The sequence below is a fragment of the Lepus europaeus genome, chromosome 14 (assembly GCF_033115175.1).
Source record: "Lepus europaeus isolate LE1 chromosome 14, mLepTim1.pri, whole genome shotgun sequence".
Lineage (NCBI taxonomy): Eukaryota > Metazoa > Chordata > Mammalia > Lagomorpha > Leporidae > Lepus > Lepus europaeus.
The window spans coordinates 90,940,616-90,965,971 of NC_084840.1; the positions used below are offsets into that span (position 1 = coordinate 90,940,616).

Here is a 25,356-nt window from a genome sequence, read left to right on the forward strand (position 1 = left end):
CTGTCTCTCCCTCTCACTGTCTATAACTCTACCTGTCAAAAAAAAAAAATAGCACAGCTGTTGCTGCCAGGCACTGTAGCTCGACGAGGCACCAGCCTGGCATGTTCATGCGTGTGCACCTGCATGCGTGTGCGTGGGGCTGTGTGAGGGAGGACTCATGTAGGTGTAGGTGAGCACCCGGAATCCCAGATAATGGCAGAGGTTTTTATTTTCCCTTTTTTATTTTTTTAACTTTTAATTTTATTTTTAATTGTCTATTTATTTGAAAGGCAGAGTTACAGAGTGGCAGAAGCAGAGAGAAAGACCTCCCATCCTCTGGTTAAATGGCCGCAACGGCTGGAGCTTAGCTGATCCAAAGCCAGGAGCCAGGAGCTTCCTCCAGGTTTCTCATGCAGGTGCAGGGGCCCAAGGACTTGGCCCATCTTCTGCTGCTGTCCCAGGCCACAGCAGAGAGCTGGATCGGAACTCAAACTAGTATCCATATGGAGTGCTGGCACTGTAGGCGGCAGCTTTACCTGCTACGCCACAGTGCTGGCCCTACCCTTGTTTTAAATATCTAATTTTATCTCTGCTAATGGCCTGGGAAGAGCAGCCGAAAATGGCCCAAGTGTTTGGGCCCCTGCCACCCAACCTGGGAGGCCTGGATGAATCTCCTGGCTTTGGCCTTGGCCAAGCCCTGGTCATTGTGGCATCTGGGGAGTGAACCAGTGAATGGAAGATCTCTCTCTCTCTTTCTCTCTCTCCTCTGTCTGTCTGTCTGTCTCTCTCTCTCTGTAACTCTGCCTTTCAGATAAATAAATAAATCTTTAGTATATGTATGTTTATGTAATTTTAATCTCTGTGCCACAATGCCTTCCATCTCTTCTTGTTTCTGTCCGAGCACTGTCTGGGGAGTTAGGAAACTTGTGTTGATGTTAAGGAGGGAAATGCAGATGGGTGAGCTTAGAGCAGTAGCCTGGACATGGAGGCCAGACAGACTCTACCTGGGGACAGCCCCCGGGTCTGCCACTCGCGAGCTGCGTGACCTAGGGCTGTCTGCCTTGGTGTCCTTGCCTGTGAAGTGGAGACAGCCACAGCAGGAGGTTTGCTGGGAGGGCGGGGCGGAGCGAAGCACATCAGGCAGTGCCCGTGACCCCCAGCACGTGGTGGGCACTCCCAGCAGGCTGCCACGCGGAGCTGACCCTGGGGCCTGCTCCTTGTGATCTGGAGAGAGAGCATCAACTGGGGTTGGGAGGGAGGAAGTTAGTGAAGTCCGGATCGCAGGCTGTTCCCCGTGGGTCTGTGCACGTGCTAGAGAGTGTTTTGAGCACTGTACAGCCTGGCACGAGCATCCTCGAGAGACAAAGACTTGGGAGGCAAACCCGTGGGGTCCTGAGCCCGTCAGGAAGCCCAGCCCAGGGCGTGTGGCTTTGCAGCACTGTCACTGTCCGACGTCACCCCCTTTGAGCCCCTGCATCCAGAGACTACAGGCTACTAAGTGTTTCCTAGTGGGTCCCACCCGGCTCAGCGTTGCCTGGGTTTTATTTCCATCACAATTGCAATAGCACTATAAAGCTTTTTTTTTTTTTTTAAGAACTATGGTATTTTTCAGTTTAATAACAGAAAGTAGGAACTCCCACTCCACCAAGGATTGTCTCCCCCCACCCCCACCCCCCGCTATGAATGTTGTATTCTTTCTCCTACACAAAGAGGATTCCTACAAACCCAGTTTCCCTTTGTGTGCGCTGTGCTTAGAGTTTGTTTGCACCACAGGGCTTGTTTCGCTCAGTCGGAGCCATACCTGACCAGAGTAGGGAGGGGCGTGTGTCTGCAGGCCAGCAACAGGCGCTGAGCTGATCCCAGAGGCGGTCGTCTGATGTCCCCGTGGCTCCCCGGGTGCCACAGGCCACGGGTCTGTCTGTTTTACAGAGGAGGACATGGAGGCTGGGGAGTCGAGTACCTGATGAAGCCCCCCCCCGCCCAAGCCAGGGTGGAAGCCCTGTGCGGGACGTCTCTGCGTGCAGCCTCACCAGAGGTAGGGGCCATCTGAGCCCCGCACAGCATGTGCGCCCCTGGCGAGGGGCCGCCTGGTGCCCGTGTCCTCTCCTTTAGGATCCTCAGCTCTTCCCGTGGCTGTGGAGTTTCTAAATGGCTTTATCCGTTTGCTCTTGGGAGTAGGGGGCTGACCCTAGGGATATTCGGGTCAGGGAAACCCAGAAAGAATGGTAGTGAGGCTCAGAGAAGCAAGCAGGTGCCTCTGGGCTTGCTGAAGCCAGAGAGAAAGAGAGAGAGAGAGAGAGAGAGACAGAGACAGAGACAGAGACAGAGACAGAGACGGAGAGCAAGTGGCGGCCTGGGCGTGGAGGCCCCTGGCTCTGGCAGTGCAGGGCTGTGCGTGATCCCGGAGTTTTCTGAGGCCTCAGGGGTCTGTGTCCTGCCCCTCACAGGTGGGCGAGGGAAGGAAGTGGACGCAAGGCTCACCCCGGAGGCAGTGTCTCTGTTTCCCATGTCATGATCTCAGCACTTGCAAAACAGCTCACTCGGTAGCTCTGGCTTCATGAAGGTGGACTTCTGATGGCGTACAACCAGCTGTGTTTCACTCATATACATTTCACTCATATACATTACATTTTTCGTACTCTGTATATTAGCTACCACAAATTAGAAAATATATGATATTTGTCTTTTTTGGGTCTGTCTTAGTTTACTAAGCATACCGGTCTCCAGTTGAATCCATTTTGCTGTAGAAGACAGGATTTCATCCCATCATGGTTAGATACCACAATTCCTTTATCATCCATTGACGAACATCTGGGCTGATGGGCATCTTAGCTGTTGTGAGTTGAGCAACTATAAGCATGGGAGTGCGCACAACTTGTGTGCTGACTTCACTTCCTTTGGGTAAACTCCCAGCAGTGGGCTGGCTGCTGGGTTCTCTGTCTGTTTGTGCTGTTGAGAACAGAGCCATGAACTTGTGAGACTGAGGGAGTTCTCGTGGGTTGATGGGATCTTTGAACCTGAGGAAGTCCCAGTGGTCCTGCCGGGTGTAGGCATGGCGTGTCCTCCAGTGCCTTTCCCGCTGATCCAGGACCTGGCCGTGACCTGTGCACACAAAGTTGTTTATAAAATCAGTTGCTGGGCCGGCGCCGCAGCTCACTAGGCTAATTCTCCACCTGCAGTGCCTGCATCCCGGGTTCTAGTCCCGGTTGGGGCGCCGGATTCTGTCCCGGTTGCTCCTCTTCCAGTCCAGCTCTCTGCTGTGGCCCGGGAAGGCAGTGGAGGATGGCCCAAATGCTTGGGCCCTGCACCTGCATGGGAGACCAGGAGGAAGTACCTGGTGCCTGGCTTTGGATCGGCACAGCACCGGCCATAGCAGCCATTTGGGGAGTGAAGCAACGGAAGGAAGACCCTTCTCTCTATCTCTCTCTCACTGTCTAACTCTGCCTGTCCAAAAAAAAAAAAAAAATCAGTTGCCTCCATGTCCACTTAGGAGACACTCCCCCCCCTTCCCGGTTAGGGAAGTCCCCCCTCCCAGGGGTAGCCTCTACCTTGACTGGTGGTTCTGTCTGCATATTTGTCCTGGGGGGTCACATTTCACATTCATGCTCTGTAAAACTATTCATGGAACAAAAAGGATCTCCCAGGTGGGTGCGTTTGTGTCCGTCCTTGTGTCCTTGACCCACCCAGTGCCAGATGGCTCCTCCCCACTTGAACCTGAGGGTCCAGGCCCCTGTCCTAGATGCCCACTGTGAGCGTCCAGGCAACACGCAGAAGTAGTGAAGGGAGAAATGTCTTGAGCGAGCAGGCAGGAAAACACTGGCCACGGGGCGAGCTGGTGGTGCAGCCGTGAGGTTAAAGGTTGGTCCGGCTTAGCAGCCATCTTCCTGACCCTGGGCCATCCTGTCTTCATGCCCGCTGTGGTCTTGGGCACCAGGGAGAGGCTGCAGGCTCCGTCACTATCGTGCACAGCCGTGATCTAATCACCCGTGTGCCAGCTGTCCCCATCGCTAGCCCGGGGGCTCCTCCAGCACACAGAACAGCTCTTGTTGGCTGTTGCGGTTTCAGTGCCTGGCACACTGGGGCACCCAGGAAGTGGGCTTAAATGTTTCAGACTCCGTAAGGTGTCACATTCTGTTCCAAGTGACGTGGATGGAGGATGGTGTGCCCACTCACAACACACAAACATACAAGGTGTGCAGGGCCGGCAGTGTGGCAGTGTGTGTGTCTCCAGTATCCCATGTTGTAGCACTGGCTCAGGCTTCCGCTGTTCTAACACAGCGGAAGATGGTCCAGGTACTTGGGCACCTGCCACCGCGTGGGAGACCCAGATGGAGCTCCTGGCTCCTAGTTTCGGCCTGGGTTGCCTCAGCTGTTATGGCCTTTTGGGGAGTGAACCAGCAGATAGAAGATGTCTGTCTGTCTCTCTCTCATCTCTCCTTTGTACTCTCTATCACTCTGCTTTTCAAATAAATCTTTTTTTTAATTTTATTATTATTATTTTTTAAATTTTTGACAGGCAGAGTGGACAGTGAGAGAGAGAGACAGAAAGAAAGGTCTTCCTTTTTGCCGTTGGTTCACCCTCCAATGGCTGCCGTGGCTGGCGCGCTGCGGCCGGTGCACTGCACTGATCTGATGGCAGGAGCCAGGTGCTTTATCCTGGTCTCCCATGGGGTGCAGGGTCCAAGCACTTGGGCCATCCTCCACTGCACTCCCTGGCCACAGCAGAGAGCTGGCCTGGAAGAGGGGCAACCGGGACAGAATCCGGTGCCCCGACCGGGAATAGAACCCGGTGTGCCGGCAGCACAAGGCGGAGGATTAGCCTAGTGAGCCGCGGCGCCGGCCCAAATAAATAAATAAATCTTTAAAAAAAGAATAAGTAAATAAAATAGTCCTTTAAAAAATGGAAAGATTTGGAACCAGCATGGCGTGTATTATACAAGCTATGACTTACAGTAGAGAGTAACGCGCCGAGTGATCCAACAAGGCTCACAGACGGTTCTAACCTGCCTGGAGAGAATGGACAGTGGCCGTGCAGTCTCCCATGAGAGTTGGGCTGGAGCCCTTGCTGCCCAAGGCTTCCAGTGCCGAGGTGCACTTCTGCAGCTGTCCAGTGAGGTGGGACGACAGTGGCATCACCAGGGCCTGGTGTGGTTGACGCCTCGCCCGGGGGTCAGGGCTGGGACTGGGTGTCCGTCCAAGATGAAGGCTGTGGGGATTGAGGCTGAGTTCGCTCCCCTTCGTGCCTTTGGTGTTTACTCCATCGGCATCCGTATCTCTTCCTTATCTCATGGCTGCCCGGCTCCTGGGTGAAGAGCCACTCAGCAGGTAAAGGGGAGGTACTTGGGGAAAGAGGCCCTTAGTTCCAGTGAGCCCGTCACCGACAGCAAGGGGCAGGGATTCCCACCATCCAGACACCTCAGACCTGGGGACTGTAAGGTGGTGGCGTTTACGACGCCTGTGGCTTGGCGAGGGCTGGCCTGCCAGGGATCATTACCTCGCAGACAGAGTCCCCGGGCCCACCTGCCTCGAAACCCTTGTCCCTGTGGGGCGATGCCCCTGGCCCGGGTCTCGCGAGGGCCATTTCTTCTCCCTGTGGCAGGTGGGTGGCCCCACAGCCAGCCCTGGGTAGACGCTGGCCGGTCCCTCGGCGTGCTGGTGGCCAGGTGCAGTGCAATGCTGTCCGCTCGCTGTTCTGATGTGAAGAGAGGGCAACAGAATCTGCTGAGCCTGAACTCTGACCCTGGTGCCGAGCGGCCATGGGAGTCTGGGGGCTGTCATCCTGGCCTCCAGGGCCCCTTTGCCCCGGGATCAGTGTACCACAGGTCGTTAAATGACGAGCCCCCCACATCTCCCATGCAGGTTTTCCAATGGACTCCTTCAAAACCTAGCCCCAAGCCCCCTTCTTAATTTGTGTGTCTTTCAGCAGGTTCCTCAGGGGCACACTGTGTGCCTGTACTGGGGAGACAGCCCTGGAGGAAGCCCACCCTCGCGCCCCCTGCCATAGCCCTGTGGCCCTCTGTGCGTGGTCGGGTCCCTTTCCTCTGTAGACCCTACCCCAGGGACTTGCGCGATGCACCTGCTTCGCTGGGCCTGCTTTTTCCGCCTGTGTGAATGACCCACGTCACACAGCTGTGGGACAGAGGCGTAGCAGCCACAGAGCATTGGGCACGGTGGCTTTGCTGAGGACGCGTCTCCCCTAGACAGGACCTGGCAGAGCTTGCCAGCCGTCCATCAGAGGGAGGCGTGTGATGGCGCGGGGTAGCCGTGCCAGGCCGGCTCCCCTGGGTGCGAGCTATGGGTGGTGTGCGGAGAGCTGTGTGTGGTCAGCAGAGCTCGGCCTGGGCCCGGGGCAGGCCCTGTGCTGGCAGGAAGCACACGCAGCTTCCTCACACCTGGACGTGGGCAGCAGGCATTTCCTGGCCATTGTTCGCTGTGGCCACCGGGGCTCTGCTGGCGTCCACCAGAGGAATGGGGCCGGCTCTGGTGTGTTCCTGGGCCGGCCTCTGCAGAGCCGCCTCACCCAAACATCTTCCATACCCCACTGAGCAAGGGAAGCTCAGGCAAGAGGCTGCAGCCCCTCTGTTGTGTTGGTGTGCAGGTTTCTGTCCCTTGGTGCTCTTTGCTGACCCACTCGCTTCTGGGGGAAGTTGCTGCTGCCCACCGTGATGGGATTCAGGTGCAGGCGGCTGTATTAGGCAGCTTTTCCATTTCTAAGGATTTATTTACTTATCTGAGTTACTGAGAGGGAACGACAGAGCGAGAGTGAGAGATCTTCCATCTCCTGGTTCACTCCCCAGATAGCCACAACGGTAGGGCCTTGGCCAGGGTCCAGGATCTCCATTCAGGTCTCCCACGTGGCTGGCAGGGGCCCAAGTACTCGGGCCATCTTCTTCTGCTTTCCCAGGCATGTTAGCAGGGAGCTGGATCGGAAGCGGAGCGGTGGGACTTGAACTGGCGCCCCTCCGTGAAGCCTGCGTTGCAGGTGGTGGCTTTACTTGGTACGCCACAACACTGGCTGCTAGAAGTTTATTTTGACTGGGAGTTCTGGGGGGGCGGGGGTCACAGGCCTCTTTGAGGGGCCTCTGGTATGGTATTCTTGTTGGTGGAATCCTCTAGTGGCTCAGGCTGTGTCATGGCAAGAGCCAGGGCACCCACATGTATGGTCCCTGACACAGCTGTCAGACTTCAGTTCTGGGCCCCACCCCGCCCACCCGGTCCAATCTGAACACCCCAAAGGCTCCGCCTGCAAGTGCCATGGTGGAGTTAATTGTCCCCCCTTCTCAGCGCCATTGACCCAAGACTTTGGGGACTAACTCCGAGTTTGGGGTGCAGGTGCCCCAACCATAGCAGCATCCAGGGCCCTCAGACACAGAACATTTTGCCCACGATTGGTTGGGAAGGCATTGGATTCTGGAACGTTCCGTGTGGGAAGGCGCTTGGGGACCGTGCAGGGCATGTGTGCAGGGTTTGCTCGCTCGCTCGCTGCCGTGCAGGCGCGGTCTGCATCCTGCCCCTCGTTCACCGCCGCGGTCCACACTTCCGCTGCGGTTCCCCGTGGCTGGGTGCCCATCGCAGACCCGGCTCCGGCTCTCTGAGTGCAAGGTGCATGTGCAAGCTGAGAGCGAGGGAGCGTACAGCGCGGGGACGCTGGATGGTGCTGGTTGCCCTTTTTAGAAACTCTGAGCAGTAATTGCGGCTTCCAAGTCTGTGTTTACTTCGCCCCCACTCCTCTGTCTGCCGTGTTTAGATGAGTGGGGCCGAGGGCGCCGGGCAGGGTTGATCATTGTGGGCGCTTAAGCGCCGCTGGAGGCCCCCCTAGCAGAGGCATGGTCCGAGGGTGAGCTGCTGTAGGGCGGGGTCGGCACCCACCCCTGCCACGCCAAGGCAGCAGGGAGTGGTCCTGCTGGTGGGGGGAGGCGTCAGGCTCCTGTGCAGGGGAGCTGGTCACAGACAGAGCTCTCTCTCGTCCCCGCAGTGATGGGTCCTGCCCCCACCACGATGGTCCCAGCGGCCGCGCGTTGATGAAGCTGGAGCACCATGTACAGTGTGGAAGATCTCCTGATATCTCACGGGTATGCGCCCTCCCGCGAGCTCCCAGCACCGCGCCCGGAGAGCCCTGAGGGCCGCCCGCAGGCCAGGACGAGGACGAAGACCGGCCACGGCCTGCTGAACGGCTGCGAGGATGGCCCCGCCGCGCCCGCGCGGAGGAAGACGCCCCCTGGGAAAGGGCACGTGAGTGACCCCGACAGACGCCGCCGGGAGCCGCCCAGTGCTGCTGAGGCCCGGTAAGCTGGAGCCCGCGCCTGCCCTTGGCTGTGCACTTGGGGGGCTGCCCATTGGCTTTGGCGAGGGCGGGGAGGCAGAGGGAGAGGCAGGGGCAAGAGTACTGTTTCCCGCTGCACCGGGCGCAGGCGTGGCCGTCCAAGGTCTGCCTCTCCCGCGGTGCCAAGCGCTGCACTGATGCTGGCAGTGAGCGGGTCTTCCCAGCACCTCGGACAGGGCCATTTTAGAGCTGGGTGGACGCTGCCGCGCGTGCGCACACACGTCCATAGCACATTCAGCCTGCTCGTGAGTGTATTTCAGAGTGGAAGTACGAGGGGACTTCCAGAAGTTCATGGAAAAACGGAACTTATTTTTAAAGATTTATTTATTTGAAAGGCAGAGTTAGAGAGAGAGGGAGAGACACAGAGAGAGAGAGATCTTGCAGCCGCTGGTTCACTCCCCAAGTGGCTGCCAGAGCCAGGGTTGGGCCATGTCGGAGCCAGAAGCATGGGTACTCCATCCAGGTCTTCCACGTGGTTGGCAAGGGCTTCTGCACCTGGGCCATCTTCTGGTGCTTTTCCAGGCATTTTAGCAGGGAGCTGGGTCAGAAGTGGAGCAGCCAGGACTTGAACTAGCTCCCATATGGGATGCTGGCACTGCAAGTGGCCACTTAACATGCCATGCCGCAGTGCTAACCCCAGGGGAAAAAATGCATTTTAAAGATAATTTTGGTGCAAAAAATTTTAAATCCCCACACATATTTTTTTCATAATAAATACTTTCCATGAACTTTTTGAAGATGCCTGTGTGTGTGTGTGTGTGTGTAGATTTCAGGATTTTTGCACCCAGATAAACTGCTTTTGGCTTCATTTTCCCTTGTGTTTCCCGACTCTGAAGAATGCACCTTTCTTCCTGTGCATTCATTCAGACCCACCCCGCCCATCCTCCCCCATGGGGTCTGTACACGCCTGCATCTGTGGCCGTTCCCTTCAGCTCAGAAAGGGGCCATGGCCGGTGCAGCAAAGGGGATCTGAGCTTTCCACAGAGCCCCCGAGGGAGGGCAGCCTGGGAGGCCTCTGTCCCCCGTCCCCAGGCCTGGCGCAGACCGGGGACGAAGAGCTCCGAGCAAGGGCGGCGTGGCCTGCAGCTGTGTGCCGCCAGCAGAGTTGGCCACAGGAGACAGGTGCAGGAGGGGGAGAAGGACAGACGGGCCACAGGGAATCCGTGGGATGGGGGTGAGCCTGCCCCCGGTGGTTAGAAGTTACTTTCTCCAGAAAGGGGCTTCTGGGATGCTTGACAGCTTCCAGCAAGAATGGGAGGGCGGGGAGTTTGTGGTCAGAGCGGTGGGGCCTGGGCTAGTGGGCAGCACTGAAGGCACGAGCCCCTCACTGCCAGTGTAGGACGAGCAGGTTCTCACTGCCCAGTCCCGGGCCCTTCGGAGCTCACAGCTGTGTCCTGCCTGTCTCAGGCCGCCCTCACTTTTCAGCCGTGTTATGTGGGAGACTCCCTCTGCCTGCTATGGGTTTTGGAGGGGGCGCCCGTGGAGGAGGGGGCCACGGGGTGAGACCACCTTCATCACCGCCCCACGAAGGCTCGCGGGATGTGCGTGTGTCGGGCGGGGGTTCCCCTGCCAACTTGAGGTTGCCCAATCAGACGTGAGTCCCAGGTTGGCAGGCAATGGAATCCCCTTGAAAGTCTCTGGGGGCAGGTGGCCCCCACCTCATGTGTCACTTGCTCAGGACCTTCCTGCCCCTTCCCGTGAGCGCACGGGTTTCTGAGAACCGGAAGGATCGCCCCTCCAGCCCGTAGGTAGGTGGGTGCAGTCGGAGCTGCAAGCAGCTGGCCCAGCTCTGCTGAGGGGCTCGGGTGGGGGACTTTGTGTGGCACTGAGGTGTCCTGCACCGATGACAGGGTTCTCCCTGACCCGCCGCCTCTCCCTGTTTCTGGGGTCAGCTGATTAACTTGGGAGTCAGTGTTTCCTTTGCCTTGTTTACTTGGTGGCTTGTGGGTGGATGCTGTGGCCTGGTGGGGTAGTATGTAAACGTGAGTCTGTGTTTGCAGAGGCCCAGGCTGGTGCCCACGGCCCCAAGACCCCCACTACAGGCCTGCCTGGCTCACAATGAAGATGTTTTCTTTCTTTCGAAGCCAACAGGGACCTGGGAATAGAAGGCAAACAGAAAGGTGGAGATGGACCATCTTTCCCCATCAGAATAAAAAAGTGCTTTGGGAGGAAGTAGATAGGTGCCATAGTTTAACAGCTTAAAAAATTAACAGAAAAAGAAACAAAGAAACCAGCGATACTGTGGCAGGTGTGAATCCATGGTGCCAGCCAGGACCCAGCTTCCATGGCTTGACGTGTGCCACTGTGTGTTGCCGCCTGTTTTGTCCTGTCCCACGCAGCGACTGTTTGTTTCTGGGCTGGTCCCTGGGCGGGAAGGCTGCGAGCCCTCAGGGAAATGGAGGAGAGTGGCGGGGGCTCCTCTCAGCAGGTTGAGGACTGCCCTGGAGTGTCCTCACCCTGGCCTGGCGCCCAGGGCTACTGGACTTCCCCAGGGGGAGGGGGAGGTCAGAGCAGCTTGGAAGCTACCGGAGCTGGATGGAGATGGGTGTTTTACACATCAGCCACGTGGTCGCCTGGAGCCGCCGAGCATGGAGCCCACAGAATGTTGGTGCTCCTTAGGGCCGGGTCTGGTGGCAGTGGAAGAGCCTGGCTAGGACTCTAAGCCCCGCCTGGCCAGATCCCCCAGCGAGGCCTGCAAGGACTCAGCCCTGCAAACTCCTCCTCCAGTGGCCACACTGTGCTCTTGTCCCCTGTGCACACGGATGTGTCTAGCACTCAGAACACGCAGTGTCCCCTGCTGTCCCGGCAGCCACAGGAGGACAAAGTGCTGTCATAACCATAATGGAGAGCTCATGCAGGGCCACTTTCCGTGGCTTAGGTGAGGAGCCATGGAGGCAGATGGCAGCCGTGCCTGTAACCAGAGGGCTTGGGGGGCTCCGGCTTCAGACGCCGTGCCCTGAGCTCCCTCTGCCCCACCCACCCCGCTGGGCTCCTCCTCCCACAGCTCAGCCTCTTGGAGTTCCCTCCTTGAAGTGAGTCTCTCCTGCACGGTCTCCCAGCACACGTGGTGCCCAGGACCATTGGCTTCCTGCAAGCTGACGCCATAGCGCACATACTCTCCCTTGGCGAATGTCTGTGAAACCACTGCTTGGTAGGAAACGCTCACTGAGAAGAAGCGTTGCCGGATGAAGCCTGGCACTTGCATGCCAGGGCAGTGGTGTCTGAGCCCAGAGGAGAGGGGAGGCCGAGCCGGGGCTGCCGGGCAGGGGCGGTGGAGGTGGCAGCCGCCTTTCCCTGCTGACTCGGGGGGCACAGGTGGGGAGCAAGGGCGGGGAGGGGACAGGCATGGCCGCAGCCAGGCCTCTCTGGTCGTGCAAGGGGCTCCCGACAATACAGCTGAGTGGAAGAGGCTCTGGCACCACCCGTAAATGAAGCGAGGCCATGGGCCGTGTTGGATATGCGACGCCAGGGCTGGGGACGCCTCCATCTCTGATGCACGTGCGTCTGTGCTGTGCAGCGTCCTTTGCCTCCGAACCCACGGGCTTTTGTTCTGTCCTCAGGCCCCTGACGGTTCCGCCTCAGAGCCCGCCGCTGACACCTGCCTTGTCTCCCAGTTTGGGTTTTGAGGTCGGCCTGTTCTCTTCTCTTGACTGCTGTCCATCAGGGATCCCCAAAGGCTGCACTTGGCTGCCCTTGGGGCGTGCTGGCCGCTCCTGGCTGGGCTCAGGAAACGGAAGGTGGAGATGGGACCAGCTGTCGGCTTTACCCTCATGCTGTCCAGAGACCTGTGGCAACATCCACCTACAAGCACACGCACCAGCACACACACACACACACGTGCATACACACATGCACACACATATACTCCGGAATGCACACACATGCACACATTCACACACACGCACTCTTGCACACACACTAGGCACCACTCACACACCTGCACTCAAACTCATGCACACATGCACCTGCACACGCACACACACAGGTGCTCGCACACACACACACACTCAGCACACCAGGATTAGGGGAACAGTGTGCTGCCTAACCCACGAGGAGCCCCGCCTGCGTAGTGCCCGGCTCCCGGTGGACGACGCAAGAGCCCCTTATCGGGCAGCCCCGGTTTCCTCGGCGTGCTTCCTGTGAAACCTTAGAATCACAGGAAGCTGTAAAAGATTCAGCCTGGCCCGGGTCTGTGTGCCCCACACGGCCCCGGGAACTCTGGGAAGTGTGTTTGTGAGCTCCCCATGAGAACAGCTCGTAATCATGGGCTGTCGTCAGCGGCCGCCAGGGCTGATTAGAGACCTGGCTGTCTGCGCCGGCCTCTGATGTGGTGGCCCGGGGCCCCGTCTCGGTAAACATCGCCCCGCGCCAGGCCGCGGCTCTGGGAGAGAGCAGCCTCTGCAGGGCCAGCTCAGCTGCTGCGCATCAGGACTGCTCCGTTCCACAGCGGAGGCCACCTGTGTCTCTCTTCACGTGGCTGTTGATCCACACGTGTCCTGTCTTCTCCCTGCCGTCTCGTAGCCTGTGCTGGGCGAGAGCTGTGTGCTCCCTGGCGGACACGCTCGGGGGACCCTGAGCGCCTGTCGCCCCCACTTTCCTCACTCTCTCTTCCTGGCTGGCCCTCGGCTCGTGCCCCCACACTGCTGGACCCACATCCATTTTCCCCACCAAGAAGCAGCCTGGGTCCTTAACCGTGAGACCTTGGAAGAGCAGTGACAGGAGCCACTCCCAGAGCAGCCACGAGCCCGGGGCCTCCGGGCCGTCACCAGGCCATATTGTCACTGAGACAGAGAGCTGGGGGGGGGTCCCTGTGCAGGAGACCTTGGGAGAGTAGATCATGTGACACACGTGGGTCGCAGGTCCAGTCCCTCTGTGTTCTTTGAAGGACAGACAGCCTGGGCTCCCAATCTGTCCGTCGGGCTGCCGAGTGTCAGCCGCACGCCCTGATGCGTGAGTGCTGCCAGGTGGGACTGGCCGAGGGGGTCCACCAGCCCTTCCCGCTGTGGCGCCCCTGTCTGCCTTCCTTGGTGCCCAGTCGTCCCAGCCTCACTTCTGGACAGTGGGTGGGAGGCACAGGATTCGGTCCCTAGATGTCTGTGAGTGGGTGAATGGCACGTGAGCCTGCAGGTGGGGATGGAAGCATGCGAGGGGGGGGGGGGGTAAGATGGGCGTGGCACCATCCAGTTTATACCTTGGTAAAAAACAAGAAATCCAGTACCTCCTTATGAAAGAGGAAAGCTGGTTACTGGTTCTCTCCCCACGGTCCTGGGGAAGGGGTTCGGGCTCCTGCCCTGGGCCCGGCCGCCCCTGCGCAGCCGCGTGTGAGGGCAGGCAGCACCCGCCGTGGCTGTTCCCTGGCATCACGAAGGTGTGCCGGTTACGACTTGGAAGAAGACAGCACGGAACTGAAGCCATCAAAGGCCGACAGAGCGCTTCTTTTTCCTTTGTGCTGCCTGCACCCTTGCCTGGGAGATACAAGGACCCACAAGGGGTGTGTGTGTGTGTGTGTGTAATTTTTTTTTAAGATTTATTTTTATTTACTTGAACGAGTTACAGAGAAAGGGAAAGACAGAGGGAGAGAGACAGAGAGATCTGTCTGCTGGTTCACTCCCTGAATGGCTGCAGTGGCTAGGGATGGGCCAGACTGAAGCCAGGAGCCAGGAGCTTCATCTAAGTCTCCCACGTGGGAGCAGGGGCCCAAGCACTAGGGTCCTCTTCTGCTGCTTTCCCAGGCCATCAGCTGAGAGCTGGATCAGAAGTGAAGCAGCTAGGACTTGAACCAGCACCCATATGGTATGACAGCATCACAAGAGGTGGCTTTACTCACTACACCACAATGCCATCCCTGTGTGTGTGTGTGTGTGTGTGTAATAAAGATTTATTTGAAAGAGTTAGAGAGAGAGAGAGAGAGAGAGAGCTTCCATCCACTAATTTATTTCTCAGCATGGCCACAATGGCCAGAGCTGGGCCAGGCAGAAGCCAGGAGCCAGGAACTTCACCCAATGATGAAGTAGGTGGCAGGGGCCCAGGCACTTGGGCCGTCTTCCGCTGCTTTTCCCAGACCATAGCAGAGGGCTGGTTCAGAAGTGGAGCAGCTGGGACCTGAACCAGCACCCATGTGGGATGCCGGCACTGCAGGTAATGGCTTGGCCACGCCCCAGCTGTTCTGATTGGTGAGCACAGGGGTCCCTCTGCTGGTGTACAGAGTGTGCTAAGCGCTGTGCGTGAGGCTCTCATTTGATCCCTCCCAACAAACTCCTGCCGTCAGTACAGGCGAGGTGTGGGGTGGGGAGAAAGCAGAGAGCCTGCAGCTGGGCAGCTCTGTGTTGGCATTTAGACCTGCAGCCTCCTCACAGAGCCCCGAACAGATGCTCGTGCTGCTCCCTGCTAGCGTGGGGGAAACCAGATGCCATCAGGTGCCACCTGTAGCCCCAGGCAGGGCCACAGCCCTGCACCAGACGCCCAGGCCTGGCTGCACACATGGTCTTCTCATCGTAGTTTCCTGCCTCAAAGCTCTTTCTTCTGAACACCAGGTCACTGGCGAGAAGCTGATGAGCAGCTCCTTCCATGTGCGCCTGCTGCCCTCCCTCTGTGGTTCGTGTCCCCTTACATGCACGCATGCTCAGCCCCCTGAGTCTTCAGCCACACCACAGAGGTTCACCGTGGAGACTTTGAGCCCGGTCTGCCAGGTGCACCTGTCTTCCTGTCTTTCGTAGCTGCTGTGGATTTGCAGGCAGATAAAAGGCAAGCCCTAGCCCCTGCTCCAGTCCCTAAGCCGGGCTCTGGGGCTGGGTCTGTGTCTCAGCCAGGCACAATCTGCATTAGACTTTGAGGAACCCAAAGTCTGTTCACGTCCTAGCCCAAAGGGAACACGGGGCAGCTTGGCGCACACTGGCAGCCCTCCGAGGAGAGCAGGTGGCCCTGCGGCAGGTTGGCTTTCAAAATGACCTGTCCCCTCTCCAAGCTCATCCTTGTGGAACGTGGAACGGGGCCCAGGACTCTGGAGTGCAGAGCCTGTGTGGTGCGGGGACTGAGGTGCCCAGCACACGTCCCGCTTTGCCCAGCCCTGTGTGCGGCCTCCCAGCCGTAAGAGCAGGAGAAACATGTTCTGTGGGGCTCGGTGGCAGAGCCCACCCTGTGGCATGGGCACAGTGTGTACCGGGGCCAGGGAGTGGGAGCCTCCTCCTGGGGTCCCCATGGCCTCTGTGCTCAGCTCGTCCCTCAGGGTACAGACAGCTGACCCACCAGCTGCCCTTCCTCTGCAGTTCTTGTCTTTGAAGGAGCAGTCTGGTGCCGAGAGCTGTTGCACCTGCTGCACCGCAGACGCAGGACCAGGAAGCACTCCGCCCAACCCCAGCCTCCACGGTGAAGTCCCACCCACCACTCCCCACGTGTGCATCGGCCACGTTCATTTCCCATGAGGCCCCCAAGCCTGCAGGCAGCCAACATGCCTCCTTCAGTTTTCAATTTGAGGAAACCACACATAGGGACTGGCGTTGTGGTGAGGTGGGTTAAGCCACTACCTACAACACAGGCATCCCATAAGAGCACCGGTTCGAGTCCAGGCTGCTCCACTTCTGAACCAGCTCCCTGCCAATGTGTCTGGGAAATCAGTGGAAGATGGACCGAGTGCTTGGGCCCCTGCACCCACGCGGGAGACCCAGTTGGAGAGTTCCAGGCTCCCAGCTTCAGCATGGCCCAGCCCTGGCTGTTGTGGCCATTCGGGGACTGAACCAGCAAATGAAAGATCTCTCTCTGTGTCTTGCCCCCTTTCTTTGTAACTCTGTCTTTCAAATTAAAACAAAACAAAACAAAACCACACACATCGATCCCCTGGCCCCTGGGCACCAGAGATAAATCTCAAATGTGCACGGCTGAAAACCAGCGTATCTAAGTCAGCACGCCCATTCACTGAGTGTACCAGAGCTAATTAGGAGAAAGATGAGGAGGAATTCCTGTTACGCCCCAGACTCGTCCTCAGCCACAACAGAAAGCACTGCCCTTCCCCTGACTCTGCCCCAGCGGCAGCCTGCACCCAGATGGCAGCAAGGCCGGGCAGCTGCCGGCACCTCCCCGCCCCCGAGTGTGGAGCCGCGGCTGTCGGCAGTGCCATTTGGAGCTGCAGGCTTTCACTTTCCAGAAAAAGGGCGCAGTGTTTTCTGCTGCAGCTGAAAACGAGTCACATGACCCAGCAGAGAATCATCCGAAGTTTTCTCCCAAGTAGCTCTCGGACAGTCGGTCAGCAAGTAGCTTCCCTGATGTGCCTGCACGCAGGCGGTGTCTCACGGGTTCACACATCAGGTGCTTTCCAGACACTGCCTGTCGGTGGCGCTGTTGGCCTCACCTCTCTTTGCCGGGTCCCTGCTCCCTCCTGAGTGCCCCATATGGGATGCCAGCACTGCAGGTGGCGGCTTAACCTGCTTCAACAGAACTCCAACCATAGTTCTAGTTTTTTTTTTTTTTTTTTTTTTTTAAGAAAAATCTTATTTCATCAAAGCTATTAGAAGCTGTGGCTGTGAAGCCTTGTGAGGCTGGCCGTGGATGTCGAGTGTCTGAGCTGGTGGAAGAGCCACACTCACTGCGTTGCCTGGAGTAGGACCTGGCCAGAATGCTCACCACGTCAGGGCCACCTGGGCCTGTCAGAGCGCCTGGCTCACCTCAGTGCAGAAGGGACATGCAATGAATCAATGCTTTATAGCCTTTGGGAGGGGCCCTAAGGACTGAGAGAGGATTTCCAAGAGTTTGTGGAAAATGAGAATAAGGGAGAAGTTTATTTTGGTGCAAGAGCTTTTTTGACATCTGTGCACTTTTTTTTCCTGCAATGTGCATTTTCTACACACTCTTTGTAGATCCTCTCATCTTTTTAAAGTAGGTAATCCCTCAAATGGTGTATTGTGCAAATGGGAGAAAGTTTAGGCTGGGACGCTTAGCCAGGTGGGTTCGTTGCTGTGGCAGCTTCGGCACAGTTACGGTCACAAGATTGCATTCTTGGGCGCAGAAGAAAGCTGCGCGCATCCGGGGTGTGGGGAGCGCGGTCTGCTGATACGCTTGCCCTGTTTATGTCGCCTTCTATCTGGTTATGCTCCTGGCATAGCACGCACATGTCTCACCTTAGGATCTCAGCCACCCCTCTGAGCACGAGTCAGGTTCACTGGGAAAGCAGAAAATTGGCTGAGAAAACGAGGTTTCTTTGCAAGGTACCAGCCACGCCCCTCCTGGGCTTTGCTTTCCCTCCTCTGCACTTGGGGCTCCTATGATTGCCATGTGTCCGTCTCAGTTCTCAAGTCTCCGTGAGACTTTGTCTGCAGTCGGAGTCTGCTGCCAGTTCTAGGTGGTTTGCTGCAAACGACAGGATTGCATTGTTTTTAAAAGCTGAATAGTATTCCACTGTGTGTGTGCGTGTGTGTGTGTGTACCATGATGGACACCTTAATGATTGTGTGTTTTGACTGTTGTGAACAGTGCTGCTGTACACATGGGCATGTTCATGTCTTTTGGGTATATGCCCGCAGTGGGATTGCTGGATCATACGGCAAGTCTATTTCTAGTTTGTAAAAGAATCTCCGTACTGTTTTCCATACTGGCTGAGCTGACTTGCATTCTCACCAGCAGTGTATAAGAGTTCCCCTTTCCCTACACCCTCACCAGCATTTGTTACTGTTTTTTTTGTTTTTATAATAGCCATTCTGACAGAGGTGATGTGATAGCCCGTTGTGATTTTGATGTGCATGTCCCTGATGAACGGTGATATTGAGCATTTTTTTCGCATGTTTATTGGCCACTTCTGTTTCTTCTCTTGAGAACCGCCTGCTGAGACCTCTGGCCCATTTCTTAACTGCATTGGTTTTTTTCGATACTGAGGTTTTTAAGTTGCCTGTGTATTCTGATTATTGCTCCCTTGCCAGGTAAGTAGCATCCAGGAATTTTCTCCCATTCTGTCGGATGTCTCCTCGCCCCGTTGTTTCTTTTGCCGTGCAGAAGCCTCTGAGCTTGATGTAATCTCACTTGTCTGTTCTGCCCCTGTTGCCTGTGTTTTTGGATTCTTACCCAGGAAGTCGTGACCTACACTGGTATCTTGAAGTGTTTCCTCTATGCCCTGTACTGGCAGTTTCATAGTTCTCTGGTCTTGCATTTAGGTCTCTGATAATTTTTGTGGATCATGAGCAGTAGGAATCTAATTTTATACTTCTTATATCCTATTTTGCCTTTCCAATGTAAGTTCTTGGCACCTTTGTCAAAATCAGTAGGAGATACACACACACACACACATACAAATTAACTAATTAATTTCTGGGATTTCTGTGTGCTGGTTTTTATGCCAGTACCGTGCTGTTTTAATTACCATAGCTTTGAAATTAGGTATTGTGATGCCTCCAGCTTGGCTTTTTTCCCCTCAGGATTGCTTTGGCAATTCTGGGTCTTTTGTGATTCCATATGAATTTTGGGATTTCTTTTTTTCTAATTCTTTAAAGAGTGTCATTGGTATTTTGATAGGGATTACATTGAATCTATAGATTGCTTTAAGTGGTATAGAGATTTTAATGATATTAATTATTCCAATCCATGAGCAAGGAAAATCTTCCCATTTTTTGTGTCCTGGATGATTTTGTTCATCAACATTTATAATAACTGTAGAGATTTTTCACTTCTTTGTTAAGTTTATTCCTAAATATTTATTACAGCTATTCTGTATGGGATTTCTTTTCTGTTTTCTCTTTTAGCAGTATTATTGTTGGTGTATAAAAATGCTGCTGTTTTTAAATGTTGATTTTGTAACCTGTGACTTTACTGAGTTGGTTTATCAGTTCTAATGGCTTTTGTTGGAGTGTTTAGGGATTCCCACGTACAACACCGTATCATCTGCAAACAAGGATCATTTATTTCCTCTTTCCCAATTTTGATACTCTTTATTTCTCTCTCCTCCCTAATTGCTCTTGTAATACCTCCAATCCTAAATTGAATGAGCGTGATGAAAGTGGACATCCTTGTCCTGTTCCAGATTTAAGAGGAAATGAGTTCAGCTTTCTCCATTCAGTTGACATTGGCTATTGGTCTGCCATATATACCCTTTATAACTCTGAGGAATGTTCCTGATACACACGGTTTCTGGAGGGCCTTTATCATGAAGGGGCGCTTAATCTTATCAGATGCTTTCTCCACACCTATGGAGATGGCCACATGGTTTCTGCCCTTCATCCTGCTGATGTGATTTGTGACATTTATTGATTTTCCAGGGCTGACCCACCCTTGCATCTCTGGGATAAATCTCTCTTGATCGTGGTGCGTGAGCTTTGGGATGCAGAGTTGGATCCAGTTTGCTTATATTTTTTTTGTTGAGAATCGTAGCCTGTATGGAGATGGGTCTGTCGTTTTCTGTCTGTGTTGTATCTTCATTGGGTTCAGGTGTCAGAGTTCCATCTTGTTGATATTTTGAAATAATTTGGAAAGTATCGGAGTTAGTTCATCTTTAAATGTTCTGTAGAATTTAGTAGTGAAGCCGTCGGGTCCTGGACATTTCTTTGATGGGAGACCTGTAACCATGCTTCAGTCTTGTTTGTTGTGGGTCTGTTTAGATTTCCTGCATCCCCATGACTTAATTGCTTGTATCAAGGAATGTGTCTGTTTGAAGTTTTCAATGAGTTCACATATAGCTGTTCATAGTAGTTACCTTAAGATCCTTTACATTTCAGTAATATCAATGTAATATATCCTTTTTATCTCTTATTTTATGTATTTGAGGTTTTTCTCTTCTTTGTGAATCTGGCTAAGGGTTTATCTATTTTGTTTGTCTCCTTAAAAAAAAACTAGCTTTTTTATGTTGTTGATCTTTTGTATTTTTTTTTCAATTTCATTTATTTTCTTTTTGATTATTATTTCTAGCCTCCTGTTAATTTGCTGTTTGGTTTGTTTTAGTTTTTCTGAGTCCTTGAGATGCATGATTAGATTGTTTACTCAAAATCTTTTTTTTTTTTTGTAATGCAACACTTATCACTGTAAATGTCTCTCTTAATACTGCTTTTGCTATATCCCAGAGGGTTTGATATGTTGTGTTTTCATTTTCCTTTGGTCAAGAAAGTTTTTAATTTCTTCAGAGATCCATTGCGTGTTGTTTAATTTCCATCTGTTTGTAAATGTTCTGTTCTTCTTGTTCCTTCCAGCTTTACTCCTCTGTGGCCTGAGAAGGTGCATGGTATGATTTAAACTTCCTGAGACTTGATCTGTGGCTGGGTATAGGGTCTATCCTAGAAAACATTCCACCTGCTGATGAGATGTATTCCGTAGCTATTCTGTAAATGTCTATCAGGTCCGTCGGCTCAATAGTATGGCTCAACTCTGCTGTGTCATGGTTTACTTGCATCTGAGTGAGCTGTCCACTGATGACAGTGGGGCGGTGAAGTCTCCCTCTATTATAGTATTAGGGTCTCTCTGTCCCTTTGGGTCTAGTGGCATTTGCTGCATATATCTGGGTGGCTTGGTGTTGAGTGTGCATAAATGTTTATGATTGTTATAGCTTCTTGCTGAATTGATTTTTTATCAATATATAATGTCCTTCTTTGTCTCTTTTTAGTTTTTGATTTAAAGTCTGTTTCATCTGATGTGAGTATAGCTACTCCTACTTGGTTTTTGTTTCCGTTTGCCCGGGGTGGCTTTTTGCAGCCCTTCACTTTCTGTCTGTGAGTGTCTTTACCTGTGATGTGAGTCTGATTGGTCTTCCTTTGTTTGTAACTTGACTTTTTTTTATTATTGTCTTTAGGATTCTCTTCTTGTCCTTAATTTTTTTTAAGATTTATTTTTATTTATTTGAAAGACAGAGTTACAGAGAGAGGTAGAGAGAGAGAGAGAGAGAGAGAGGTCTTCTATCTGCTGGTTCACTCCCCAAATGGCTGCAACAGCCAGAGCTGTGTGATCCAAAGCCAGGAGCCAGGAGCTTCCTCCGGGTCTCCCATGTGGGTGCAGGGCCCAAGCACTTGGGCCATCTTCTACTGCTTTCCCAGGCCACAGCAGAGAGCTGGATTGGAAAAGGAGCAGCCAGGACTAGAACCGGTGCCCATATGGGATGCCAGTGCTTCAGGCCAGGGCTTTAACCCACTGAGCCAGAGCATTGGCCCCACTGTCCTTAACTTCTGACAGTTTGACTGTGACGTGCTTTGGAGGTGATCTTTTTTGGTTGAGTCTGGTCGGGGTCCTTCGAGCTCCCTCCATCTGACGTCTGTCATTCTCTCAAGATACGGCAAGTTTTCAGCTGCTGTTTCCCTCAGTAGGTTCTCAGTGCTCGTTTTCCTCTTCTTCTCCTCAGATGTCCCTGTGACGTGAATATCTGTTCGCTTAATGCTCTCCCACACGTCGCACAGGCTGTCTTCATTCTTTCAAATTCCTTTCTCTTTATTTTTGTCCGAGTTAATTCAAGAGTGTGCTCTTCCAATTCAGAAATTCCTTCCTCCACTTGGTCTCTTTTTGCTTTTAACACTTTACTTACCCTTTTTTTTTTCTTAAAGATTTATTTATCTATTTGAAAGTCAGAGTTACACAGGGAGAGGAGAGGCAGAGAGAGAGAGAGGTCCTCCATCCAATGGTTCACTCCCCAGATGGTCACAACGGCCGGAGCTGCGCTGATCCGAAGCCAGGAGCCAGGAGCTTCTGGGTCCCCCATGCAGGTGCAGGGGTCAAGGACTTGGGCCATCTTCTACTGCTTCCCCAGGCCATAGCAGAGGGCTGGACTGGAAGAGGAACAGTCGGGACTAGAACCGGCACCCATATGGGATGCCGGTGCTTCAGGCCAGGGCATTAACCCACTGCGCCACAGCACCAGCCCCTATTTATCCTTTTAATTCCATTTTAGTTTTCAGCTCCAACATTTCTGTTTGGTTCTTCTTAATGCTTTCTGTCTCAGTGTTGAATTTCTTGTTCATATCCTGTGTCCTTTTCCTCCATTCTTCGTATTCTCTCACATCCCATCCCGTTTCCTTAGGATCGTTGTCGTAAATTCCTTTTGGCGCATTTTATAGATTTCCTGCAGGTCAGGATCTGTCTCTGGAGACCATTGTGACCTTGTGGGGGTGTCCCACTTCCTTGCTTCTTCGTGTTTCCCATGTCCTTACGCTGACATCTGTGCATCTGGTGTAATAGTTCCTTTTTTTTTTTTTTTTTTTAGGGAGTGGGTTGTCCTGGCAAAGACTCCCTAGCTTAGCTGGAACGTGGACTGTCATTTGGGCTGCTGGTTTGGCTTTGGTTCTGGGTGAGCCGGGAGCTGTCACCTCTGACTGCTTCTCTCAGTGGTACTCAGTATTAGCAGTGCCCGCAGGAGCCACAAATGGCAGCAGGTCGTGGAGGAGGTAGCGTGACAGTGAAGCAGATATGTGTGAGCTTCCTAAGGTGTGCGTCGTCTTTGTTGTTGTTAAGTTTTATTTATTTATTTGAAACTCAGAGAGAGAGAGAGAGAGAGAGAGAGATTTTCCATCCACTGGCTCACTCCCCGTCTATTTGTATCACAAGTAAATAAATACAAGTTAAAAAAACATAAAAGTAATAATAATAAAATGCAGATTTTTAGAGGCTCCTGCAGAACAGCGACCCTCTGGCAGGTGTTGGGAATGGTTCTCCTTGAGCCCAGCACACAGCACGGGCCTGGTGCCCAGCGCCCTCCATGCCCTTGTGTGGCACAGCATTGGTGGCTGTGGCACCGCTGTGTCCCCAGCCCTCACTCTGCCGTACTGCTGGCTGAAAAGTGGACCGGAAACCACACGGTGTGGGTTCATGACAGCAGCAAATGAAAATGAGTTCTTTCCACCTCCCTGATAAGGAAAAACAAACAGATAGCCAGGAATGAGAAGGCCAGGCAAGACCCCCCTGCCACTGTGCCCCAGGGAGACTGTGGATGGGGATGGTCTGACGAGGCTGGTGTGGTGGTACACCCCACAGTCCACTCCCTCTTGCTCCGGGGACCGACTGCAAATGACCCGGGCCTGCGGGAAGTGTCTGTGGATAGTGGTGTCCCTCCGAGTGCTCTAAGTGGGCTCCACCACACGCCCCATGTCGGTGCAGTGGCTCCAGCAGCCGCGTGCCTATGATAGAATGGTGCTTATCCATTAAAATCCAGCACTTGCGGAATTCTTCATTCTGTTGGGAGAAGTGAAATACAGAGACTAACCAGAAGGGCTTTTATAAAACACTCTGTATGCCAGTGCCATGGCTTAACAGGCTAATCCTCCGCCTTGCGGTGCCGGCACACCGGGTTCTAGTCCCGGTTGGGGCGCCGGATTCTATCCCGGTTGCCCCTCTTCCAGGCCAGCTCTCTGCTATGGCCTGGGAAGGCAGTGGAGGATGGCCCAAGTGCTTGGGCCCTGCACCCACATGGGAGACCAGGAGAAACACCTGGCTCCAGGCTTCGGATCAGCACGATGCGCTGGCCGCAGCGGTCATTGGAGGGTGAACCAACGGCAAAAGGAAGACCTTTCTCTCTGTCTCTCTCTCTCACTATCCACTCTGCCTGTCAAAAAAATAAATAAAAATAAAACACTCTGTATTTATTTAAAATGCAGGGAGAGAGAGAGAGAGAGAGAGAGAGAGTTCGGCTGGCATTTGTCACACAATGCATGACACCACTTGAATTTCGCAGTAAGTGTTCAGGTCAAGCAGCCGCTGAGCCCCGGTCTTCTCCTCTGTCCAGTGGGTCGTTCCCACCTTGGAGGGGCGCTGCTGGAGCTTGACCGAGTACATGGAGGCAAGGCTGGGGTTGGAGCTTGTCCTCGGTACCTGCCATGTGTGAGTGACAGCTGCTGTGCGTCCTGGCAGCGTCAGGAGGTGCTCGCCTGAAGCCAGACACGGCACCTGGTGGCACAGTTTGAAACCCACGTCCTCACACGCACGGACTAGATGCCGCAGGTTCACCTTCAACAGCGCATGCGTACTGCTTCCATCACCTGCAGAGCCAGCGGGGGTTTGGGAGCACCCCAGCGTTGAGTCCCGGGAGCGCCCCTGGCTGTCAGGACGTCAGAGAGGCGTGTCCTAGTCCTGCACAGGCGTCCTGGGTATCTGGGGGGCCGATTCCCCATCCCGTCGTGTGCTGGAGCCTACAGAGAGATGCCGCCTTAGACCTGCCGGTGGGGCTGTGGGCTCACAAGGAAGCTGCGCTGCTCCCTGGGTAGCGAACAGCAGCCTGCACTTGCTGCGACCTTTTCCTGCCCCGCAGGGTCCTTCCCACCCGTGAACACAGCCCCCTTGCTCCTCGCCCTCAAAGTCAGCCCCTGCCCTAGTCGCCCGGAGTGCCCAGGGATAAGAATCCCCCATATCATGCATTAAACATGCAGACGCCTGGGCCCGGCTGCACCTGCTGGCCCCGAACTTCCATGCAGAGAGAGCTGGGGGCTTGTGCATAATGCATGTCGTGCCACGATGTGGCGCTGGGCACCGTGTCGCCAGGGTGAGGACTGGACATGGCGTGCACTCACACACACCTCGTCAGTCACTGCCCAGGAGAGACCTGGGGCGGCTGGCACTGCCTGCCATTTTACAGCAATACAGAAAGGTATAAGGAGGAGTTCAGTGAGCATACCGAGATGTAAGTTTTTAATATTTTGCTGTAGTTTCAATACTTTACCTCACGAGTAAACATTGCACATACACACACACACAAACACTATTTTTTTTAAACGGATAGACATATTAATATCATTCAGTGAAGGATTCCTGACAATGATCATAAAATGAGGGAAGAAGTTATGTGAGGGGTATAGTTCAGGAAGATAACAGCTGTATACCAAATAACAGCCTGACGTGTGTGTGTGTATGAAAGAAAAAATATGCTGTCTGTGTCTGGCTTATTTCACTTGGTATAATAATCTCTAGTTCCGGCCGGCACCGCGGCTCAATAGGCTAATCCTCCGCCTTGCGGCACCGGCACACCGGGTTCTAGTCCCGGTTGGGGCGCCGGATCTGTCCCGGTTGCCCCTCTTCCAGGCCAGCTCTCTGCTGTGGCCCCGGAGTGCAGTGGAGGATGGCCCAAGTGCTTGGGCCCTGAGCCTGCATGGGAGACCAGGAGAAGCACCTGGCTCCTGG

At 54.2% G+C, this 25,356-nt stretch overlaps 1 protein-coding gene across 1 annotated transcript in view; it reads left to right on the forward strand.

Moving 5' to 3' along the window:
- Positions 1-25,356, forward strand: part of JCAD (junctional cadherin 5 associated) — a 49,502-nt gene that overhangs the window by 6,476 nt on the left and 17,670 nt on the right. The window contains exon 2 of the mRNA XM_062211117.1: positions 7,955-8,264. Coding sequence (XP_062067101.1) covers positions 8,017-8,264 — 248 coding nt within the window. The 5' untranslated portion in view covers positions 7,955-8,016. The remainder of the gene's footprint in view (positions 1-7,954; positions 8,265-25,356) is intronic.